Source organism: Anthonomus grandis, chromosome 3, assembly GCF_022605725.1.
Source record: "Anthonomus grandis grandis chromosome 3, icAntGran1.3, whole genome shotgun sequence".
Lineage (NCBI taxonomy): Eukaryota > Metazoa > Arthropoda > Insecta > Coleoptera > Curculionidae > Anthonomus > Anthonomus grandis.
Genome location: NC_065548.1, coordinates 43262215 through 43283992, shown reverse-complemented (window position 1 = coordinate 43283992; position 21778 = coordinate 43262215). Strand labels below are relative to the sequence as shown.

At 30.4% G+C, this 21778-nt stretch overlaps 1 protein-coding gene and 1 long non-coding RNA gene across 3 annotated transcripts in view; both read right to left on the bottom strand.

The window, feature by feature from the left end:
- Nucleotides 1-2901: 2901 nt before the first annotated feature.
- Nucleotides 2902-21778, bottom strand: part of LOC126734660 (uncharacterized) — an 87673-nt gene continuing 68796 nt past the window's right edge. The window contains exon 3 of the mRNA XM_050438360.1: nt 2902-3057. Coding sequence (XP_050294317.1) covers nt 2902-3057 — 156 coding nt within the window. The remainder of the gene's footprint in view (nt 3058-21778) is intronic.
- LOC126734137 (uncharacterized) lies at nt 8945-11095 on the bottom strand. Of its 2 annotated transcripts, none has more exons than XR_007659988.1 (3): nt 9583-11095; nt 9379-9512; nt 8945-9321 (listed from the first exon to the last, which is right to left on the bottom strand). It is a non-coding gene; the product is annotated as an uncharacterized LOC126734137 (long non-coding RNA). The 2 variants fall into 2 exon arrangements; XR_007659989.1 differs by having other exon boundaries at nt 9591-11095.

Sequence of the window (21778 nt, the reverse complement as noted above, 5' to 3'; positions counted from 1 at the left end):
AATATATTAAAAATTTTGCTGAAATGGCTGTACCTTTAAACTGGCTGTCAAGGAAAAATGTTCCATTCAAGTGGACACCTGAGTGTCAGGAATCTTTCGAAGCATTAAAAACTGCTTTAATTAGCCCTCCTATCTTGCAGTATCCAAATTTTTCTTCAGATAATACGTTTGTTTTAAAAACTGATGCTTCTGGTCATAGCGTGGGTGAGATTCTCTCCAATAATGATGATATGCCTATAGCCTATGCGAGTAGGGTATTAAATAAAGCAGAAAAACAATATTCTACCATTGAAAAAGAGCTATTGGCCATAGTTTTTGGTATAAAACATTTTTCGTGTTATTTGTATGGTAGGAAATTTATTATTTATACCGATCATCGTCCTTTAGTTTATCTGTATGGAATGGTGTCGTCGAGTAGACTTACAAAATTTAGGTTACTTATAGAAGAATATGATTTTGAAATTAGATATATTAAAGGTAAAAGTAATGTAGCCGCTGATGCCCTATCACGGATACAGCTTTCTTGTGATGAATTAAAAAATATGTCAAAAACTGTCGAAGGTACAATGTTTGCTATAACAAGACAACAAAGTAAAAATATAAATAATGCTGAGGATGAGGACGATTTTAATAGTTCTGTAGACGACAGGCTTGATCACCCTGGAGTTGTGGAATTATTAAAGCGTCCAAGAGACTCATATAAATTAAGCTCTACATTACATAAAAGTTATGAAGATTTTGAAAGGCATGGAAAAATTGATTTTCAGCTAGGCGATTTTATTATTAATGAAAAAGAAAAAATAATTTTTGTAAAGAATAATTGCACTTTAGATTCTCGATCGGCGCTCATACAAAGTACATCGTTGAGAGATCTTGATAAGATATGCAAAAAATATGGAATTCCGGAATTACTTGTTATAAAAAATAAAGAAAATGTGCAATTAATAAACGATTTAACAGAAAATATAATAGAAATAAAGAAAATAGGTTTTAAAATATGTATAATAAAGGACTAAAAATTACCGATTTAGAAACTAAAAGAATTATTATGAATGGCATTCATATTCTTCCAACCGGAGGTCACGCGGGAATAAACAGAATGTATAATAATATAAAAAAAATATTACTTTTGGTCTAATTTGCAAAAGGATGTTGAAGAATTTGTTAGATGTTGTAACAGCTGTCAACGTTGTAAACATTCTAGGCCTAATATTCAACCAATGTCTATCACAACAACTGCGTCATCAGCATTCCAAAATATTTATTTAGATATTGTAGAACCATTAAACGAGGATCACGAGGGTAATAAATATATTTTAACAATGCAATGTGAACTTTCAAAGTTTGTAGAGTGCTATCCTCTAAAAACTAAGGAATCTACAACCTTAGCTCGAAGTTTTGTTAATAATTTTATTTTACGTTATGGTATTCCAAAATGTATAATTTCAGATCAAGGTACTGAATTTATATGTTCAACTCTAAAAGAAACTAAAATGTAAAAATGTAAAATGTAAAATTCTAAAAATTAAGCAGCTGTCTTTAACAGCTTATCATCACGAAACTCTGGGATCTTTAGAAAACACTCATAAACATCTTAATGCTTATCTTAGAATACAAACAGGAAATAATTCAGAGTCTTGGAGTTCATGGCTTCAATTCTGGTGTTTTTCTTATAATAACAGTGTACACACTGAAACAAGATACACCCCGTACGAATTAGTTTTTGGAAACACATGTAATTTATTATCAAATATTATTAACAAAATTGACCCGCTTTATAAATTTGACGATTACCCTCTTGAATTAAAATACCGATTACAAAATGCTTGGTCCGATGCTTAAAATAATTTAGTGCATTCAAAAGAAAAACGAAAGACTTATTTCGATAAGAAAACAAAACTTATAAACTTTAAAGCAGGAGACAAAATTTTACTTAAAAATAATTCTGGGAATAAAAAAGATCCAACTTTTAATGGCCCATATATTGTAATGGAAGAAAAGTCTCCCAATGTGTTAATTAAGATAGGTAATAGGTTAGTAGAGGTTCACAAAAATAGAACAAAATTGTATTATGATAAGTAGGGTTAACTTTTTTTTGTTGTTTTTTTAATTTTCGTAGGAGGTGTAGTATAAGTATAGTAATAACAGTATTAAGTTATGTATTATATTTAGAATAAAACAAATGTATTTATTTCTTATTTTATTATCATACGGTAGGTACCTACATTCTTAGATATGTTATTATATTTATAGATTAGTCAATATCCTAGTAAGGGTTCATGCCAGTTCACGCGCTATGTATGTCAACCAATTTGGTAATATGCTTATTTAATAATTATATTGTTGACTTATGTGTAATAGTTTAGGCTAAGCAATTTTGAGTGCTTCTGTACTAAATTATTATATTTTTGAATATACTTAGATTTTAGTCATGTTTTAGACAAGTCGTTTTTAATTGAAACTTCTTAACCTCCTACATTATTACAGAATACTTTTCTACATATTTGCATACATCTTTTCCTTTTACATATATTCTATGTATATTTTCTTTACCTGCAAGATTTTTCAATATTTCAGAAAATTCATAAACTGGGGCATATCCTTCATACCAAGGAATGCAGTGGTGATTTATCATTGCCAATTTGGCTTCTTTAATAATTTCATTTGATAATTGATCCAATGCAAATGGTGGCTTAAACACAAAATGGCTTATTTTTTCTCCATCATAGACAGCCAAGTCTTTAGGATTACTAGTTAGATCAATAAAAAATTATTTTTAGAAACTCAACCATTTAAAATAAAAAAACTGATTTTAAAATATATTTTATTTATATTCATTTAAGTCAAATACAGAGTATTTTTGCGTCTCAAACTCATCTACATCTTCATCAGGTATTTCAATTAATTGGGATGGTCCAGCTGTAGTAGTAGTAGAGTCTCGGAATGTTCGGTTTTCCAAAATTTTAATTTTTTTTTATTCGGTTCCTCTTTATCTCTACCGTCCGTTAAAGCGTGACGTTCATCCTCTTCCAGTTCCACAGCTTGGTAAAAGTTTACCTCTGTAAACTCCCGCATAGGCTTGAGGAACAGTTGTAGCTCCTCTTCATCACTAGCTGCCACCCATAAATATTTTACGGGTAAGCCCTTCACTTTTTGTGCAACTGTTTCGTTGCGGGGCGAGTAAGAGAGGTAGAGGTGAACTCTACCCTGTACTATTTTAATATCCTTCTTTCCAAATTTATGGGAAAAAAATCAAAATTTTTATTTACAAAAATAAAAATATTAACTTTCAATAATAATAATGGCTAAACATTTTTGAAATTTTAAATTAAAAAAATACTTACTTGAACAAATTTTTTAACATCACCTCTAATAGTTTAGTGGATAACTTTTTTCCATCAACAGATTCGAAAATGAAGGTTGATTCTACATTCCTTGTAGTAGTTAGTTGATGAAGTTGATGAGTTGATAAGATTAACTTTATGTATAAAACGATGGTGCTTTTATACTAGAAAATTTGCCTAAGCGAGTAATTGGTAATTATTCTAATAAGGTTTTACATGTTAAACAACATTTATGCATCTTAAAGATTATAAAAAATTGGAATTTATAATTATTGAAGATTTATTTATTTTTGCAAAATGATCTCAAAAATTATCTATTATAATTATGGTATATTATTTATATAAAATTTAAATATTACAAAGTAGAAAAGGATCTAAGCAATTATCTAGATAAACAACATTTAGCAACGTGATGCAATTATTATAATAGGTGTGTAATAAAATAATAATACCCGTCTTGTTACAATACGCTTCGCGTATTGTAAGAACGCATCCAGCTAAATTGAAGGATTTTCGGACCCTGCGTCACATAAACGCTAATAACTTTGGTTCTATCCCGAATTTTTTTTTCCGATTTTTACCGTTATATGTAGGAAGGATGAGAGTATATAACGGTGGAAAAATTTTTTCGCCACGCCCACCCCGAAGGGGTGGGCGTGGCAAAAAACGGTTTTTTGACGAAAAAAATTTGATTAAGTCGTTGTGGAAAACTGACCGGGCCGATTTTTCTGAAACTCATTGACGTTAAAGGCCTTTATATAAAGCAGCTCCTAAAGGGCGCTTTTTAAGATAAACCCTTTAGAAGTCGGATTTTTCTGTGAATGAATTTTGAACTTTTTGCGCGGTACCTCGCGGACTTAAACGGCCGTGGGGCCTAAACGGTAATGTTCCCGGTAATGCGAATAAAACAGCCCTTTTCTACGTAAATGTAGCTTTCTTTTTTATCTAAACTATTTTTTTCCAAAAGAAACTCCTTCCGAGATAAACGAGCTCAAACTTAAAAATTTTTTTTTCGAGAAAAAAAAAAGTGAATTTTTCGAGAAATAAATTTTTTTCTACTTCTAAAAAATTTTTTTAAATTTTTTTGTTAACACCGTTTGAAAGCTTAATCCTTTAGGATTAAATAGAGGTATTATTCATGGTGCTACGTATTATACGGGGTGAGCTGTGTTAATAAATATAAACCCCTTTTTGAGCCTTTTTTTGACCGTTTTTTTCTACTTTTCTTAATAACTCTTTATTGGCGGCACCTAGAAATTTCAAACTTTCAGCATTTTAAGAACTTTTTAAATCCTATTTTTCGACATAGTCTACAATCTTCTACGTAGAGCAGTTTTTGCTCTACACCTTTTTTTAACTTTGACGCTTTATACCGGCATACCTATGACACCTACGGAAACCATTTTTTTTCTGAAATCACCGGACACTATCTGGCTATAATCCACTAAAAACCGTTTTTCTTCAAATGTTACCGTTTTTCCGCAACGAGCTGTTATTTAAGAAAAACCCCCAAAAATAAGCCGTTCCAATCAACCAGTCATACCCTCGAGACACAGGGAGCCAGCTCATGGTACAATAACGGTGGCGGTCCAGCACCAAATTGACCCAATGTAAAGGCATACGGACGACGTCATTATCGAGTCGCACATGGCCAGATGACGTAAGCGCGGGGTTTTCGGGGTATTGTGGCGGCAAATTCGGCCCCGTTTGCGCTACGAGTTAGAGTAGGAAAAGCGGTTTGAGAGAAGGATGGAGGATGTCTGGCAACAATTATAAACGCGTCGTGTTCGTCTCGTGACGTCATGAGTTATTTTATTAATGAATATTATTAGTATTATGGGGACAATTTTACGCGGTTTCTTGATAAATTACTAGGATAAATAAAATGAATATAAATATTAAGAAATATATATTTGAAATATACAGAGGGTATTGATATTACGGAACATTTATGAGGATAATAATAGTATATAAATAGAATTATACGGGGGGGTTTTAAGGTTTTAAGGTATTTATAAGGAAAATATTACTTATAATTATATTAATCATATTATAAAGGGTGTTTTAAGGTTTAAGGACATTGACAAGAAAGATAATATTTATAATAATAGTAATAGCAGCATAAAGGTTAGGACAAGGTATAAATATCTGGAAAAAAAATAATAGTAATAATAGTTTTATTTTAGTTAGGGTTCTTTTAGTGGGGGTTGCTAAATTGGTAATAAATTTATATTAATAGTTTATCAATTTAGAAAAAAAAGACATTGATGCGGTGTCAAAAAAAGGTGTATTTTTATATTTTTTTTACTATATTATTGAGATCACGGCTTTCATAGCTTCAATTCAATAAGTTGATAAATTTTTTTATTCGTTTTTTTTTTCTTTAAATTTTTTTTATTTTATTATAATTGCCTTTTAAAATAAAAATTAAAAAAAAAAAAACAAGAAACAAACCACTTTTTCCTATCCTAATACATTGCTTCTTATGGGACCTGATCTTCCTCTTTAGATTGTGACACTCGTATGAATCGTGGAAAAATTTGTCATAAACCTTTTTCACTAGTTTTTGAATGGTCTTTAACCAGAAAAAAGAAATTTTGAATTCGGAGCATATTTTGAAAAAATGGTCATTTTGACCCGGATTTTGTTCGAAAATCGAAAAATGCAAAGAAATAGGTTTTCCGTTCATTTTAGAGTCAAATCGGTAATAATCTTTTTTAAAGGTACTCTAAAGTAGTACAGGATAGGAAAATAAAAAATTAAAATTTTGCCATAGGGCTCTTGATAATTCGATATTTATGTTTTACAGTTTTTTTCAATTTTCTCCGATTCTATAATAGCTAGAACTAATTCGTTTTGACAGGCGAATACCTCTTAATATACCCAAGAACTTTTATTTAATACAAAAAGTTATCAGAGTTATAGTTTATTTATAAAAAAATAAAAACCATTTTTTCGAAATTTTTCGTGGGTATACCCCTTTCGATTTTCGACCAAAAAAAAAATTATTTTTTTATTGGGCTTTTTTACTGGAAATTGTTAGTTTAGGGCTTACTTTAAAATATGCCAATAATCGTTTTAGGAAAAAAAATTGTACGGTGGGAAAAAAACCAGTTTTCTTTTGTTTTTCCCACATTTTTACTATAGTATCGCGGGTTCTGTAGCTTTGATTCAATTCGTTTATGGTTTCTTTTATTCCTTATTCTTCTCCTGTCAATTCTTTTTATATCCAGTTACTATTGGTTCTCAAAAATAAAACTGAAAAATCAAAAAAATCCACGAAAAAACCCGGTTTTCTTATCCCCAAACATGAATTCTTATGGGACCTAATCTTTCTATTTATATTGTGGCACTCGTATGGATCGTGGAAAAATTTGTCATAAAGCTTTTTTACTAGTTTTTGAATGGTCTTTAACCAGAAAAAAGAAATTTTGAATTCGGAGCATGTTTTGAAAAAATGGTCATTTTGACCCGGATTTTGTTCGAAAATCGAAAAATGCAAAGAAATAGGTTTTCCGTTCATTTTAGAGTCAAATCGGTAATAATCTTTTTTAAAGGTACTCTAAAGTAGTACAGGATAGGAAAATAAAAAATTAAAATTTTGCCATAGGGCTCTTGATAATTCGATATTTATGTTTTACAGTTTTTTTCAATTTTCTCCGATTCTATGATAGCTAGAACCGATTCGTTTTGACATACGGATATCTCGTAATATTCCCGAGAACTTTTGTTTGAAACAAAAAGTTCTCAGACTCACAGTTAATTCAGAAAAAAATAAAAATCATTTTTTCGAAATTTTTCGTGGGTATACCCCTTTCGATTTTCGACCAAAAAAAAATTTTTTTTTTATTGAGTTTTTTTACTGGAAATTGTTAGTTTAGGGTTTACTTTAAAATTTGCCATTAATCATTTTAGGAAAAAAAAATTGTACGGTGGGAAAAAGGAAGTTTTCTTTTGTTTTTCCCACATTTTTACTTATATCTCGGCTTCTATAGCTTCGATTCAATTCGTTTATGGTTTCTTTTATTTCTTATTCTTCTCCTGTCAATTCTTTTAATACTTTATTACTATTGGCTCTCAAAAATAAAACTGAAAAATCAAAAAAATCCACGAAAAAACCCGGTTTTCTTATCCCCAAACATGAATTCTTATGGGACCTAATCTTTCTCTTTATATTGTGGCACTCATTTAAATCGTGGAAAATTTTGCTATTAAGCTTTTTTACTAGTTTTTGAATGGTCTTTAACCAGAAAAAAGAAATTTTAAATTCAGAGCATATTTTGAAAAAATGGTCATTTTGACCCCGGATTTTGTTCGAAAATCGAAAATTGCAAAGAAATAGGGTTTCTGTTCATTTTAGAGTCAAATTGGTAATAACCTTTTTTAAAGGTACTCTGAAGTAGTGCAGGATAGAAAAATAAAAAATTGATATTTTTCCATAGGGCTCTTGATAATCCGATATTTATGTTTTACAGTTTTTTGCAATTTTCTCCGATTCTATAATAGCTAGAACCGATTCGTTTTGACATACGGATACCTCGTAATATTCCCGAGAACTTTTGTTTGAAACAAAAAGTTCTCAGACTCACAGTTAATTCAGAAAAAAATAAAAATCATTTTTTCGAAATTTTTCGTGGGTATACCCCTTTCGATTTTCGACCAAAAAAAAAATTTATTTTTTATTGAGTTTTTTTACTGGAAATTGTTAGTTTAGGCCTTACTTTAAAATTTGTCAATAATCATTTAAAAAAAAAAAAATTGTACCGTGGGAAAAAACCAGTTTTCTTTTGTTTTTCTCACATTTTTACTAATATCTCGGCTTCTATAGCTTCGATTCAATTCGTTAATAGTTTCTTTTATTACCGATTCTTTTCCTGTTAATTCTTTTTATATTTTATTACAATTGCTTTTCAAAATAAAAATGGAAAATAAAAAAAATCGACATAAAAACCTAGTTGTCTTATCCCAATACCCTAATAAATGGGACCCTCTTTTCCCTTTATCTTGTGGCACGTATAAATCGTGGAAAATTTACTTAATAAACTTTTCTACTAAGTTTTGCATGGCCTTTAAGGTAAAAAAAGAAGTTTTGAATTTTAAGAATAATTTGAAAACGCAAATAAAATTATTTTGAAATCAGCGATTATCTGCATACTTTGGTGAATACGCCATAACTTTCATCAGTACGACAGTGAATTAATTGATGAGTTGATTCAGCATATCCACCCTAGATGTCGCTAAAGAATTAACATTAATATTTTTAGTATATTTTTTTTATCTTGGATGGCCTTTTTAATAGAAAGGTTTACTTTACTTACACTCATGAGACCTAAACTTTTTTGCTCTTGGTTTAACCTGGCTTTTTAGGGCAGAGCCTATTCCCTTCACCAAAAATGTAGGAAATAGAGAAAATAATATTGTCATTTGCCAATAACGACCTTTATTCTCCTTAATGTTTTTAGGCTCTAATGCTACATAACATACAATCATAATTTTTAATGAAGATATTACGTGTGTGTTTATATTATGTTTTATGCTTTAATACATGTTGTCCTTATCTTAATAAAAAAATTTATATATGTACATATAATTTCTGCATATTCTATGTGAAGTATACAATTATTATTTAAATAATATATAAAACTAATTAACTTAATAAGATTACAAAAATATTTATTACATGTCAAACCTGTATACAACTGAACTTTGTCATGATTATTTTTTATGTGCTCATATGAAAAACTTAATTTTAACTTCTGCACTTTTTTCTTTCACATCCTCCAGTTTTTTGCGGCAAAATGAATTTTAGCTCTGCTGTTGGTGCAAAATTGAAATCATGTCCCTTACTGGAATTTGACACCGGCTCACCTTCTACAAAATTGTTGACAGTGTCTCTGTTTGAAGTACCATGCTTCAAAGAAGTGGACGAACTTGTACTGGGTATAGATATGTTTGTACTAAGCAATTCTGTATTTACCTTGAAAAAAAATCAAGCTTTGAAATAAATAAAAATAAGTTGGAAGTATAGACTTACCTAGGTTTTTGACAATTTCTTTAATTTCTCCTTGGTTAACCTCTTTGCATGTGGAAAAGTAGTGAGGCCATTCATTGTATTTTTGTCAACAATTACATACCAATGCATGGACTGAAGGTTTTTTATCCATTTGCCTACAAGGAACAAAATTTATAAATTACCTCATTTAGGTATTAAAAAAAATGAAAGATTTAGTTAAAATACCTTAGTACCTATTCCTTGGCAAAGATATTCATTTTTCTTTTTCCAGGGGCTCTTTTGAAAATTTAAAGATATGACAGGTCCGTTTTTCGCTATGATGCTTTCAATCTGGTGCAAAACACATAACCTTTGTTGGTGTAGTCCACTAAAATAACAAAAACAAAATCAAATATAACAATCAAAACATTATGACATAACCTTAAAATGTATGTATTTTCATAAATTTCAGGATTATTCACTAAAAATTGGTAATTATGAAACTGAATTAAAAAAAAAAACTTGTATGTGTGTAATTGTGATACTTACATTTTATTTTCATATAGGAAAGTAAGAAAGATGCGGAGACTTAAAAATATCTTCCAACATTTGTTTGGATTTTGGGAACTTCCGTTGCCGGTGGCGTTTATGCTTGTGGGCCGGAAAGTGACATTGAAATGACAAGTGAAAGTCTCTTCGTCTTCTTCTTTTTTTCTTCGATTTTTATGGCTTAAGCCCGATAGCAACCAACGTGAGTCAGAATTATGCAAAAACATGTTAAGGTGGCTTTACATAAAGGAATTAAGCTGTTTACCTTCCAAACAATACCAAAGTTGTTAATTCGTTTTTTTAGGCATAATTAACAATTAAATTATAAATAATGGCTAAGAGTTAAACGATACACTTTATAATATTAAAATTAATAATAGACAGAATTTTATAACTTTTATTGCTACAGAATAGATGTAACTATTTGGTAGTATAGTACTTTTTTCAATCGGACCAAAGCAAATTTTTTAAATTATTTCCAATGTTGATCTGGTTTACGATTTTATTACCGATTCATTTTAGAACCCTGACATAATTTTGATATATGTAGGTTTTGAGAATATTTTCTACTAAACTAAAATTAAAGAGCGGAGCGTATTGTAACACATCATGGTTCTCTGAAGCATGATACCCAGAAATAAGTTAGTAATATTTCAATGAAATTTATTTTTGATTATAATATATAATAAGACCTTTCCTTTTCTCTCTGTATTTACTATAGATTGACGAAAAACAAAGAAAAACACAAAGTCACGGTCTCACAACATGTAATTAAACGGGCTACACGTGTTTCGCTCTAGTTAGAGCATCATCAGTTACAGCATAAGTGTGTGGATGGCTTCTAAAGGCCTGATGATGCTCTAACTAGAGCGAAACACGTGTAGCCCGTTTAATTACATGTTGTGAGACCGTGACTTTGTGTTTCGTCAATTTTGTATGTTGGTCTCTTAGAGAATAATGGATGAGATTTTTGGATTTATTATAGATGTTAATGTTTTCCAAGTACTAAAAAAAGAAAAAGTTGGGTAGAGCACCATGCCGAGGCTAAGGTTTGAACTCAGAGCCTTATGAGGATACGGCAGGTCTCTTCCCCACTGCGTGTTTAGGGCACTCCTTGGATAATTTTGGAGATTTTTTTTTTGTAGTACTGACAAAAATTTTTAAAATTTCTACTGGTCCCCACGGACTAAAGTAGACGCGAAGCGTCTACTTGTTAGTTGGCGTGGTTAGCTTTTATCGGTACGCGAGGTAATCAAAGCAAAATTAAGTTATTTTAAGGTAAATTAACCATCCTGTGTGGGATTTTATTCTTAATTTTGTTAATTGGGTGTGGCGTAACGTTTATTGATGTTGAGCATTTGTGATATTGGCCATAATTTATTCTGCTTGGTGAGACTCTATTGATTCCCTACCCTAAAAGAATACCAACACAATATATTGTCTTTGTCTGAAAACAGGTCTTTATGTTAATAACTAAACCATAGGCTTGAAACCCTTGTCCATCAGAGCTATCCATTTTCCACTATCTTCTGCGGTATCAAGCTTCTTCCAACTTGGTCATCCCAATCCAGAGGCTTAAAACCAGCTTCACGAAGGTCTCTATGTAACTGGAATTTTCCCCGAGACTAATAATAGCTATATAGCGGTATTACTCGACTCTTTAATACCACAAAGGCCAACCAGGAATGCAGTACCGCGTGTAGGAACGTGCAAATACCACATTAATTAACCACTTTCTTAATTAAGCATTTAATCTTATAAACTATATATATATATATTTGTTTCTTTGCGTATAACTTAATTTCTTAGCTTAATTACGTAATCGTATTGGCAAACATAAAAAATGAACTTCCTGAAACATTTTGTAAAATTCATTGAGTTCACACTTGTAAACCCATTGTGATCGCATGCGGTAGAAGTCATACGTAATCGGAGCGTTTAGGTATTTAATTGTTTTTCCTTAACCATTTTTCTCAATTTACTTATCTTATAATAATAAAAGGTACGAATATTGGCAATGTAAAACATATAATAGCATAGGAATATTTCAAGGGTCTTAGTAATAAATTATTGTAAATTGGTGTTAATTAATAGTAAAGCTAATTAAATACGACATTTAATATATTGAATTCTTTTATTTAACCTTATGGACGTTTTTACCCGTTAACTGGAGTCTATTATATTAATTTTTTCTTTAATTTAAACATATAATAAATCAGACTCTACCGCTTGAACCTATAAACAATGAAATTTAATATTATTTTGTTAAGTTTTTACAAAAAAAGCATTTTTAAAAAAATAGTATTTTATATGTGCAAGTTACTATTACTAGTGTCGTTTTTTTAGACTCTCACATGTAACCTACTAATACTACCGCTGAGATATTTAATTCTATACATGTTCTACTACTACTACCACTACTAGATCAATTTTTTTAAACAAACAAAAGTATTTTCAGCAATGCCTGAATATTCAAAACATATAAAATTAATAGTTTATCTTAATTTGACAATGTTTATGTTTAATCTTTGGCATGGTAACTGACTATTATATTACTTTTGGTAGAGAATGGATTGTAGATTCAAGAGTTTTTGTCACTTTGAGGAGGCAGCTAGAACATCAAAAAATTGTTCTTATACCTACCGAGAGGTTACATAAAATATAGCGTAATTAGCACAGCGAAAACATCATAAACAACATTAGGCGCCCTAGCAGTCAGATAAACTAAATTATAGATAATTTGTTAAAAATTATGAATTTATTTCATCTTTTTGTTTTGAAGCTTTAATTTTACAATAATGAATCATTGCAAAAAGTTATTTTATTACTTTTTACTTAGAAATCCCTATTGCCGATTTAGGAAAATAATAGGAATATACAGGGTGGCCAAATAAGAATGCGAGGTACTGTATCTGGGAAACTATTCATCGTAGAAGCTTGCGATAAAACATTTATGACTAAAATGGCCAAGAGAATGACCTGGAAAATATTTTCAAGTTTTTAAAATGGCCGCTAGGGGGCGCAACTGCAATCTTGATTCTAAAAAACTGATGTTTCTGTAAATTTTGCTGAATTAACCTAACAAAAAAATAGCTGATTATTAAAGTAGAGACTAATCCGAACCTTTTTTATTTGAATAGTTTTGCTGTATCTCTAAAAATAAAGTGGTGGGGGGTGTTAACCCTTAAGGGTACTAAAAACGCCTTAGCCGATTTTATCATACTTGGGCTAGTTGAAAAGAGCTATTATTAAGCTACGAATATTATTATATTTCATGTTTTTTTAGTTTTACATCTCGCCGCTAGAGGGCTTTTTTCGGCTTTCTGACACAAATGACTAATTTTCTCAAAAAACTTAAATGCGTTGATATGATTTTTTTTTCATAGAAAAATAGCTAAATGATGTGTAAATAATCTTGCGAAAACCGCAACTCGATATCTTGTTCCTAACCTAAAATATAGGCCAAAGAATATTTTATACCCTTAAATTTAAATTTTTTTATACTAATTATTTTGGAATTTTTTAAAATTCACTACTTTTGAAAACAAAATTTACCATTTTTAAAAATATTACCTAATATCACTAAAAGGTAAGTATTAATAATGCTTATATCAAAAATCAGACCTATTTTATATTATATATTCACTATGGATATAATACGAAAAAAATAATTATTAGAAAGCAGGCCATGGAATGCAGCAAAACAAATGTCTACTCAAATTATAAACATTCCTCAAATTGTCAATAGTAAGTTGTCAAAAGTTTTACGTTACTTGAGCATTTTTTGTTTTTGCAAAATGCGTTTTACGAACGATGAAGCTGTTGATATGCTTGCAGTTTATTTTGAATGTCTTCAAAATACTGCAGTAGCAAAAAGAGTTTATGCTGCTCGATATCCAAATCGAAGTCCTTGCGATGTTACATTTTTTCCCCGATTAGTGGCGAACTTACGAGCCAATGGTAGTTTTCGGCCTAGGTTTCAACGGCCAAGAATTAGAAGAAATGTGGACAATATTAACAGCGTATTGGGATATATTGAAGGAAATCCTCATGTTAGCACAAGAGCATTATGCCTTGAATTAGGCATATCAAGAACAACGATTCAAAATATTTTGAAGGACAATAGGTAAATTCTAATAGCCATCGCCATATATGGATTTATTTAAGTTCAGCTTTTTTTTTTAATATATTTATAGAATGCACCCATATCATGTTAATTTACATCAGGCACTGGAAGAAGCAGACTTTGACCGTAGGTTGGACTATTGCCATTGGATATTAGGCATGATACGCGAGGACAGAGATTTTTATTTAAAATTCTTTGGACCGATGAAGCCACATTTAATAGTGACGGTAGAGTCAACCTGCATAACATGCATTATTGGTCTGCAGAAAATCCGCATTGGTTGCGTGAAGTTCAGCACCAAGGGCGCTGGAGTTTAAATGTGTGGTGTGGTATACTTGGAGGCAACATTATTGGACCATATTTTTTTGAGCAATCTCTAAATGGCAATGTTTTTTTCGACTTTTTGGTAAATCAATTACCGTTGTTGCTGGAAGAGGTGCCACTGGAAGTCCGGCAAAATTTGTTTTTGCAGTTGGATGGTTGTCCAGCACATTTTGCTAGGAATGTGCGAGAGCATATTAATAACATTTTTTAACAGCGGTGGATTGGAAGAGAAAGCCTGTTTCCATGGCCTCCGCGATCCCCAGACTTAACCTGTCTTGATTTCTATTTATGGGGGCGGTTAAAGGACATTGTATTTCAGACTCAGCCTACGACTAGAGAAGATATGAAAAACCGCATTCGTAATGCAATACATACCATACCGAGAGCCGAAATTGAAGCTGCAGTTCTATCTACCCATGAGAGGCTTCAGCAATGCATAGAGCGTGACGGTCAGCATTAAAACCCGTTCTTTTTAAAATCGGTCCTTTATAGGGCCACAACTTACATTATAAAAGAAATTCGAAATAAATTATTTTGTAGTTTTTATAAATATTAAGGGATTTCCATATAAAATTTTCTTTGGCCAAAATTTTAGGTTAGGATGAAGATATTAAGATGCGGTTTTCGCAAGCGTATTTAGGCGTCATTAAGCTATTTTTTGTATAAAAAAATTTATACCATTGCATTTAAGTTTTTTGAGAAAATTAGTCATTTGTGTCAGAAAGCCAAAAAAAGCCCTCTAGCGGCGAGATGTAAAACTAAAAAAACATGAAATATAATAATATTCGTAGCTTAATAATAGCTCTTTTCAACTAGCCCAAGTTTGATAAAATCGGCTAAGGCGTTTTTAGTATACAGGGTGTGTTTTAAGCCAACTTTTGAACACCCCCCACCACTTTATTTTTAGAGATACAGCAAAACTATTTAAATAAAAAAGGTTTGGATTAGTCTTTACTTTAATAATCAGCTATTTTTTTGTTAGGTTAATTCAACAAAATTTACAGAAACATCAGTTTTCTAGATTCAAGATTGCAGTTGCGCCCCCTAGCGGCCATTTTAGAAACTTGAAAATATTTTCCAGGTCATTCTCTCGGCCATTTTAGTCATAAATTTTTTTATCGCAAGCTTCTACGATGAATAATTTCCCAGATACAGTACCTTGCATTCTTATTTGGCCACCCTGTACATGGATGTCGCAAATCGGTAATCTACTGGATGTCTAAAATTGCCTGGCCAGGTTTTTGTACTTGGACGTAATGAATAATAATTGAATTAATTTTGGATGTCCATTGGGCTTCCTGTACTATCTGGGTTAGGATCGGAAAGTTAAATCAATTATATTAGGCTATTAAGCACCTTATAAATAAGAAAAATATTGAAGATCTTTCAAATTCAGATCATTTTATTATGTATTAAAAATATCTTAATATACTATTCAAATATTAAACGAAATTAAAAATTATGTTTCGTAAAAAGTTTTAAACTAAAATCTAATTTTTATTATCTCTACTTTACTTTGACTAAAATGTTAGACATACCTTGTTCAATATCCTTTAATCTCATTAATTCTTGAAATTTAATGTTTAAAGAAATTACAAGCAGATAAAACGTAATTGGTATCGAATAAAAATAAAACTTATAAATCAATTTTACAACATTGTTCATCCCATCCAATTCTAATGCCCAGAGTCCTGCTAAGATTAATGCCAATCTCGTAGCACGAAACAAATTCGCTTTACGATACAAATCTACGTTTGATTTCTTCATGATTGAAAAGAATGTGTTCAGTATGTGTTGTATTTATACATATACGATAATTTTGCTAGACTGATTCATTATTTAGACGTTGAAGCTCTTAGAGGTTTGAGCATTTGGAGATATTAAAACTAGTCAGTGAAGTTAATATAAATATAATAAAATAAAATATAATATACTAAGCTATTTAATTTTGTGTGCTTCTATACATTATCTATCTTACCAAATTACTTCTCTAAGATTTTTTCTAACGCTAAAGTTTTACCAATTGACATGTAACCCGCTAGTTTCTTTAGATTTTTCCTTGTTTAGGTATATGTATAACAATTCGCAATATTTATGATTAAAACGAAACTCACTAACAATTATTTCGTACATGCGATCTTTTTTCCACGGATTTTTAGAATATTGATACATAATTGCTAATATCGTTTTACGTAATTTTTTTAGGGTTTTCGGCGTAGGACATATGATAATAATGACAGTTATAATAGGTAGCACATGTTAAGAAACAAGAAAGATAAGTTATAAAGATGTTAAAAAATAAGAAAAATATCTAAATTCGGGAAAAAAACTTATTTTTTAGGAATTTTTCTCGCAGAATCAATTTGGGTCGTTAAGACTTTCCTTGATTTTTACTTAAAACTAATAAACATTAACCCCCTTGATGGTGAGATGAAGTGAAGTAAAGCTGTTTCAGATCAACCCACAAAAAGTTGGTTTTCCGAGTAAATAACTTTAAAATTTAGTGTGGTACCTCGCAGGACTAAACCAACTGTGAAGCATAAACGGTTAAATTTATGATAATATGAACTAATGATATATTTTCTATATAAATAGCAGCTTTCTTCGTTATAAGAACTATGATTTGCAATAAAGCCGTTTTCTGAGATGACGGGCTATACTAAGTGGTATCGGAGTCTTTTTCTCAAATCAAGGAATGATTGTACTAGATTATTTGTTTTTGCATGTAAGGCCTGTGACCAGATTTTTACGTGACTAGTCTCACCAGTACATAGTTCACTAAGTACATGTAGCTTATGCGCAGTTTTCCTTGCCTCAAATTGCCCCACCAGGTCCAAAGCCAAAGGCTCAACAGAGTTTCTATACGCTTTAGTATGCATGGAACTCAGTATGCTGAGATATGACTCTATCTAGTTGAGTCCGGATTTTTGCATTCTCTCTACATGGCCACCAAACGATAGCCCCATATGTGATATGAGATTTGATAAAAGACGAATAGATCCAGTGAAGGATCTTAGAGGACAGACCCCAATGAATCTTGACATGTCGAAATCTTCTTCAGTTCTTCCAGTAGCGTAATCTTCATACCCCCAAAAAAACGCCGACGATTAGTATAGGCAATTGCACAGTATATCTCGGATACAACCTGCGCAGTTCGCTAATTATTAGATCTACGTATTTCGCTCACTTTTCCAGTTCTTTGCGGTCGATGTTAGTTTCCGTTGGTGCAGAAAACTCTATTACACATATAGAGCTTCTCCCTTATCACGCAAAACGATGCCAGGCTTCTTAGTCTGAATTCGGTGTGCAGCAAATCCGGTAGTTATCGTTCTCTACAACTGATTCAGGCGGTTGTCGCCTAAAGCAAATGGCAATTCCGGTGTTTCATCCAGAGTGTAGTAGTACCTGAGGTGAAAGTAAAGCTCCCTGGGAGCATCGTTGTGTTGATGGGTCTACAGGCTCGACACGTGTTATCGGGAAGCTTGGAAAATTTAATAATAATTAAATTCAACATAAAATTTACCAATATTATAACTACCAGATAGTATTTATTATTACCATTTTTATTATTATTATTATTATTATTATTATTATTAATATTATTATTACTAAAAATATTTGGATAAACAGGCCTTAGAAGTTTTTTTTTTAATTTCAACTAAAAATGTTAAAATGCTTTTATTTATATCGTTTAAAAGTTGAATCTTTTTAAAAAAAGTATAATTTATTGAGCTCGATAATATACAATGTGCATTGGGCTTAAAAGGATGAAGCCCCTTTTAAGCACTTTTTTCTGTTTTCTTCAATTTTTTTTATTCGCGACACTTAATAGAGGCTTCATACTTTTGGCATTTAAATATTTTTTTTAACTTATTTTTAGAAACAATTTATAAACTTTTACGTCTAGTAGTTTGGTACTACAGAGTTTTGACTTCTCTCGGATTCTAATTTAAACAGCTTTTTTTATGCAAAATATAATTTTCTGCAAAAACTCCCAGAAATAAACCTAATTACAATAAAATTGTACAATATTAAATCAAGCAGACTACCCGCAAGAGCAAACATAGCTAGACCGGAATAAACAATGCATCACATCAAGCAGACTATGAGGCTAAATGAAGCAGCAAAATTCGGTGTGCTTTTACGTTTATCAAGTTTACATTTTTACAATTTTTAAACAGAGTGGGAGAACGATGGTGCAACTACGAGTAGCAACTAGCCTTACTTTTCTTCATCGTATTTTTGTTCTTTTCGAAGAAACTAAAAAATAGTCCATTTTTTTTCAAAAAGATCGAATAAATTAAACTGTAAGTCACGGGTCTCAAGTAGAATATATTTTTCCTCTTCTTTTTTGATTATATGATTTTGCTACAAGGCAATTTCCATATTTTGTTTGATTATGCGCCATGTAGGAATCTCCACAAATTGCTCTTGACTAAGCAGTTGACGGGGTTCAAGTAGCAGCTGTTTTATTGATACTAGATTCATTGTGGGGGAAATATATTAGTAATATAAAACATGGTAAAAGGTAAACATTATACACATTACGCGTGAGGCACGACGCTTGGATATAGACAGGTAGCTGGATAGCTCAGCTGTAGAATTTAATTCTATTATATATATAATGAAGTCATTTATGATTACCCTATTATTTCATCATTTAGAACTAAAAGAACGTCTGACATTGATAATGGTGAAAGATGTTTTTTCTTGACTATGAACATGTAAATATAAGTTTTAAAATAAAGTAAATATGACACTTAGAAAATATGCTGTTAAAATTTTTAAATAATCATAGTCTCAAAAGTATTATCTTTAATTTTAATTAGATTTATCTTTAATTTAATTGGTTTTGGTTTAATTGGTTTAAGTTAATTAGTTTTAATTAGTGACCCGTATGCATTCTAATAATAGTTGTTGTAATATTAGTTTTCTATTTTTGTAATTTATTTTAGATCTATAAAAAAAGTTAGTTACGTTGCCATAAATGTGATTTCCTACTGACTAAGGACTTGTAGTTAGCACTGAATTCATTTTAAAAGTTTTACTTAAAAAGATGAAAAAACATTATGTATTTTTCAATATTCAATTAAATATTTGTTTGGAGATATATATCTTACCAAAGCCTCTTTCATTAATTAAGGTAATCGAGTCAATCTTTTTGTAGATAGATTCCTTTTTTGCAGAGAATAAATTAGTACTAAGCTTTGTTTCAATATTTAGGTATGTGTGTATAATTTGTGAACGAATATTGTATTTGTTTGATAAGATGCGTGATAGGGTGGTTTGTAATTCATTAAAATTTTGAGCTAAACTTAAGGACTAGAATTTTCTTTTACATTTCAAATCTACCACCAAGGCCTCTGATAAAGGTGCTGCTCCAAGAGTAAATTTCATGCACGCCAAGCAAATGCGTAAACCTTCGTAAAAGATGCTATTTAATTTATTGAGACGTGCAACATTAAACGGTAAGCTTTTTGTACTATAATATAAAGTGTTTGTACTAAAATCATATTTTATTTGATGCCTTAACGCTATTATGACATTATTTATTTGGATTTATGGAGGTAATGCCTTTCTTCACCTCTGCTAAACCATATTGCCTTACATTTATCACTTGGAAGGGTGAGATATTAGAATTAATTTTACTGATTATTGGATTTATATGTTTTCGTTTTATGATAACTACTAAATCATCTGCATATCTAGTATTTACAGAACCTCCCAAATCCAAAGCAAAGATTTTTCTTATGTGGCAAATTCTTGTTGCTTAGTTGGACCTAAAAATGAACCACCGTTACCCCTTCTGTATAAGAATTTATTTTAAAATAGGTTTAAAATTATATTACAAAGGTATAAAGGAATTCTTAAGTATTTAAGGCTAGAATACAAAGTGTACATATTCATATGACGACTTAAGGTCGAAAATAAACCATCAGTACTGATTTTGAAAATTGATGTGCGTCAATAATATAAGAAGTCAGATACGCTATATTATCATATATATATATATATATATATATATATATATATATATATATATATATATATCTCCCTTTCCTAAAACTAGTTTGTTTATTTGAAAATTTAGTATTGTGTTCAAAAAACCACTCTATACGATTCTTCATCTATAGAATTTCAAGCGTTCTTTATGCACAAGAAGATTAAAAAATGGGCCTAAAATTGTCTGGACTAGATGGTTCTTTATTAGGTTTTAGAAAAGATACAATAAATTTTTTATTTATAAATTATTTAAGTATCTGTTTAGCCGAAAAGGGTATATATTTAAATATGTCCTATATGCCAGATGCTAAAGACTTTTGTTATGTAGGGTCTTATCCAATTCATTCATAGTGAAGTGGAAAAAAAAATTAATTATTGTAATGCGAAATTAAAGTCTACATTGATTACTGACATATTGCTCCAGATGCAATTTTTCATATGATCTGAAATATTATAATTGCAGTTATTACCTTTGACTTTGCCACCAGTATTTTTGACTTTGTTTGATATGTAGGTCATAGATGAGGTTTTATTTAGTTCTGTTTTTATTGTCTTAATTTTTTCCTAGTAACTGTGCTTGGAGTAGTTTTTCTTGCTCTTTTTCGATCCATGTGAAACATTTAGAATTCTACCAAGATGGATTTTTAAACCCGATGGAACAGTTTCGAAATATTATTTTCTTATATATATTATATAATATATAATATATATAATATCTTATATAATATTATCTTCTTATTTTCGAAATAATTATCTTCATTGTTTTTGCCGAAAGAGGCCAATAATTTTAGGAGAATACTGACAGTCAAAGCAAGCAAGTATACAAATTCTAGAAAATTAAAACTACAGGGATTTACAATAATATAACCTAAATTGGGGCCAAAATGGGGCCCTCAAACAAGATGAACTACTTATAAACTAGACACTATAGATAAAAATAATACACCAAACGTAAGTAGAACCCTAAATGAACCCTACGAATCAACTTTAACTACAGAATATTAATAAAATAGTACAAAAAGTAGGAGAATAATTAACGTATTTACATTTTCATAATAATATTATGCTGTTCACTAGCTAATTTGTTATTTAATTCAAGGCATGTACTCAAGCGGTCACTATCCGCAATCTTTAATGATATGCCATTAACTGCACCATTAACTGCAAAAAAGGGTTGCAGACCCATCCTTCATTATGATCTCATTATAAAATATGATATAAAATCTAACTCATAATTATAATTTTTTAATTAAGAGAAATTAACGCTCTTAAATGAAAATTTAAATTATTGCCTGAAGTGGCATAAAATTTACGTATTGTATATTTCCTATTTCAAAGACAAATTTTTCTAGTATGTTATTAAATGATAAAATTATTACTAATAGGGTGATAAGTGGGTCAACAATCAATTTATATCTACATACAATAATAAAACTAGGT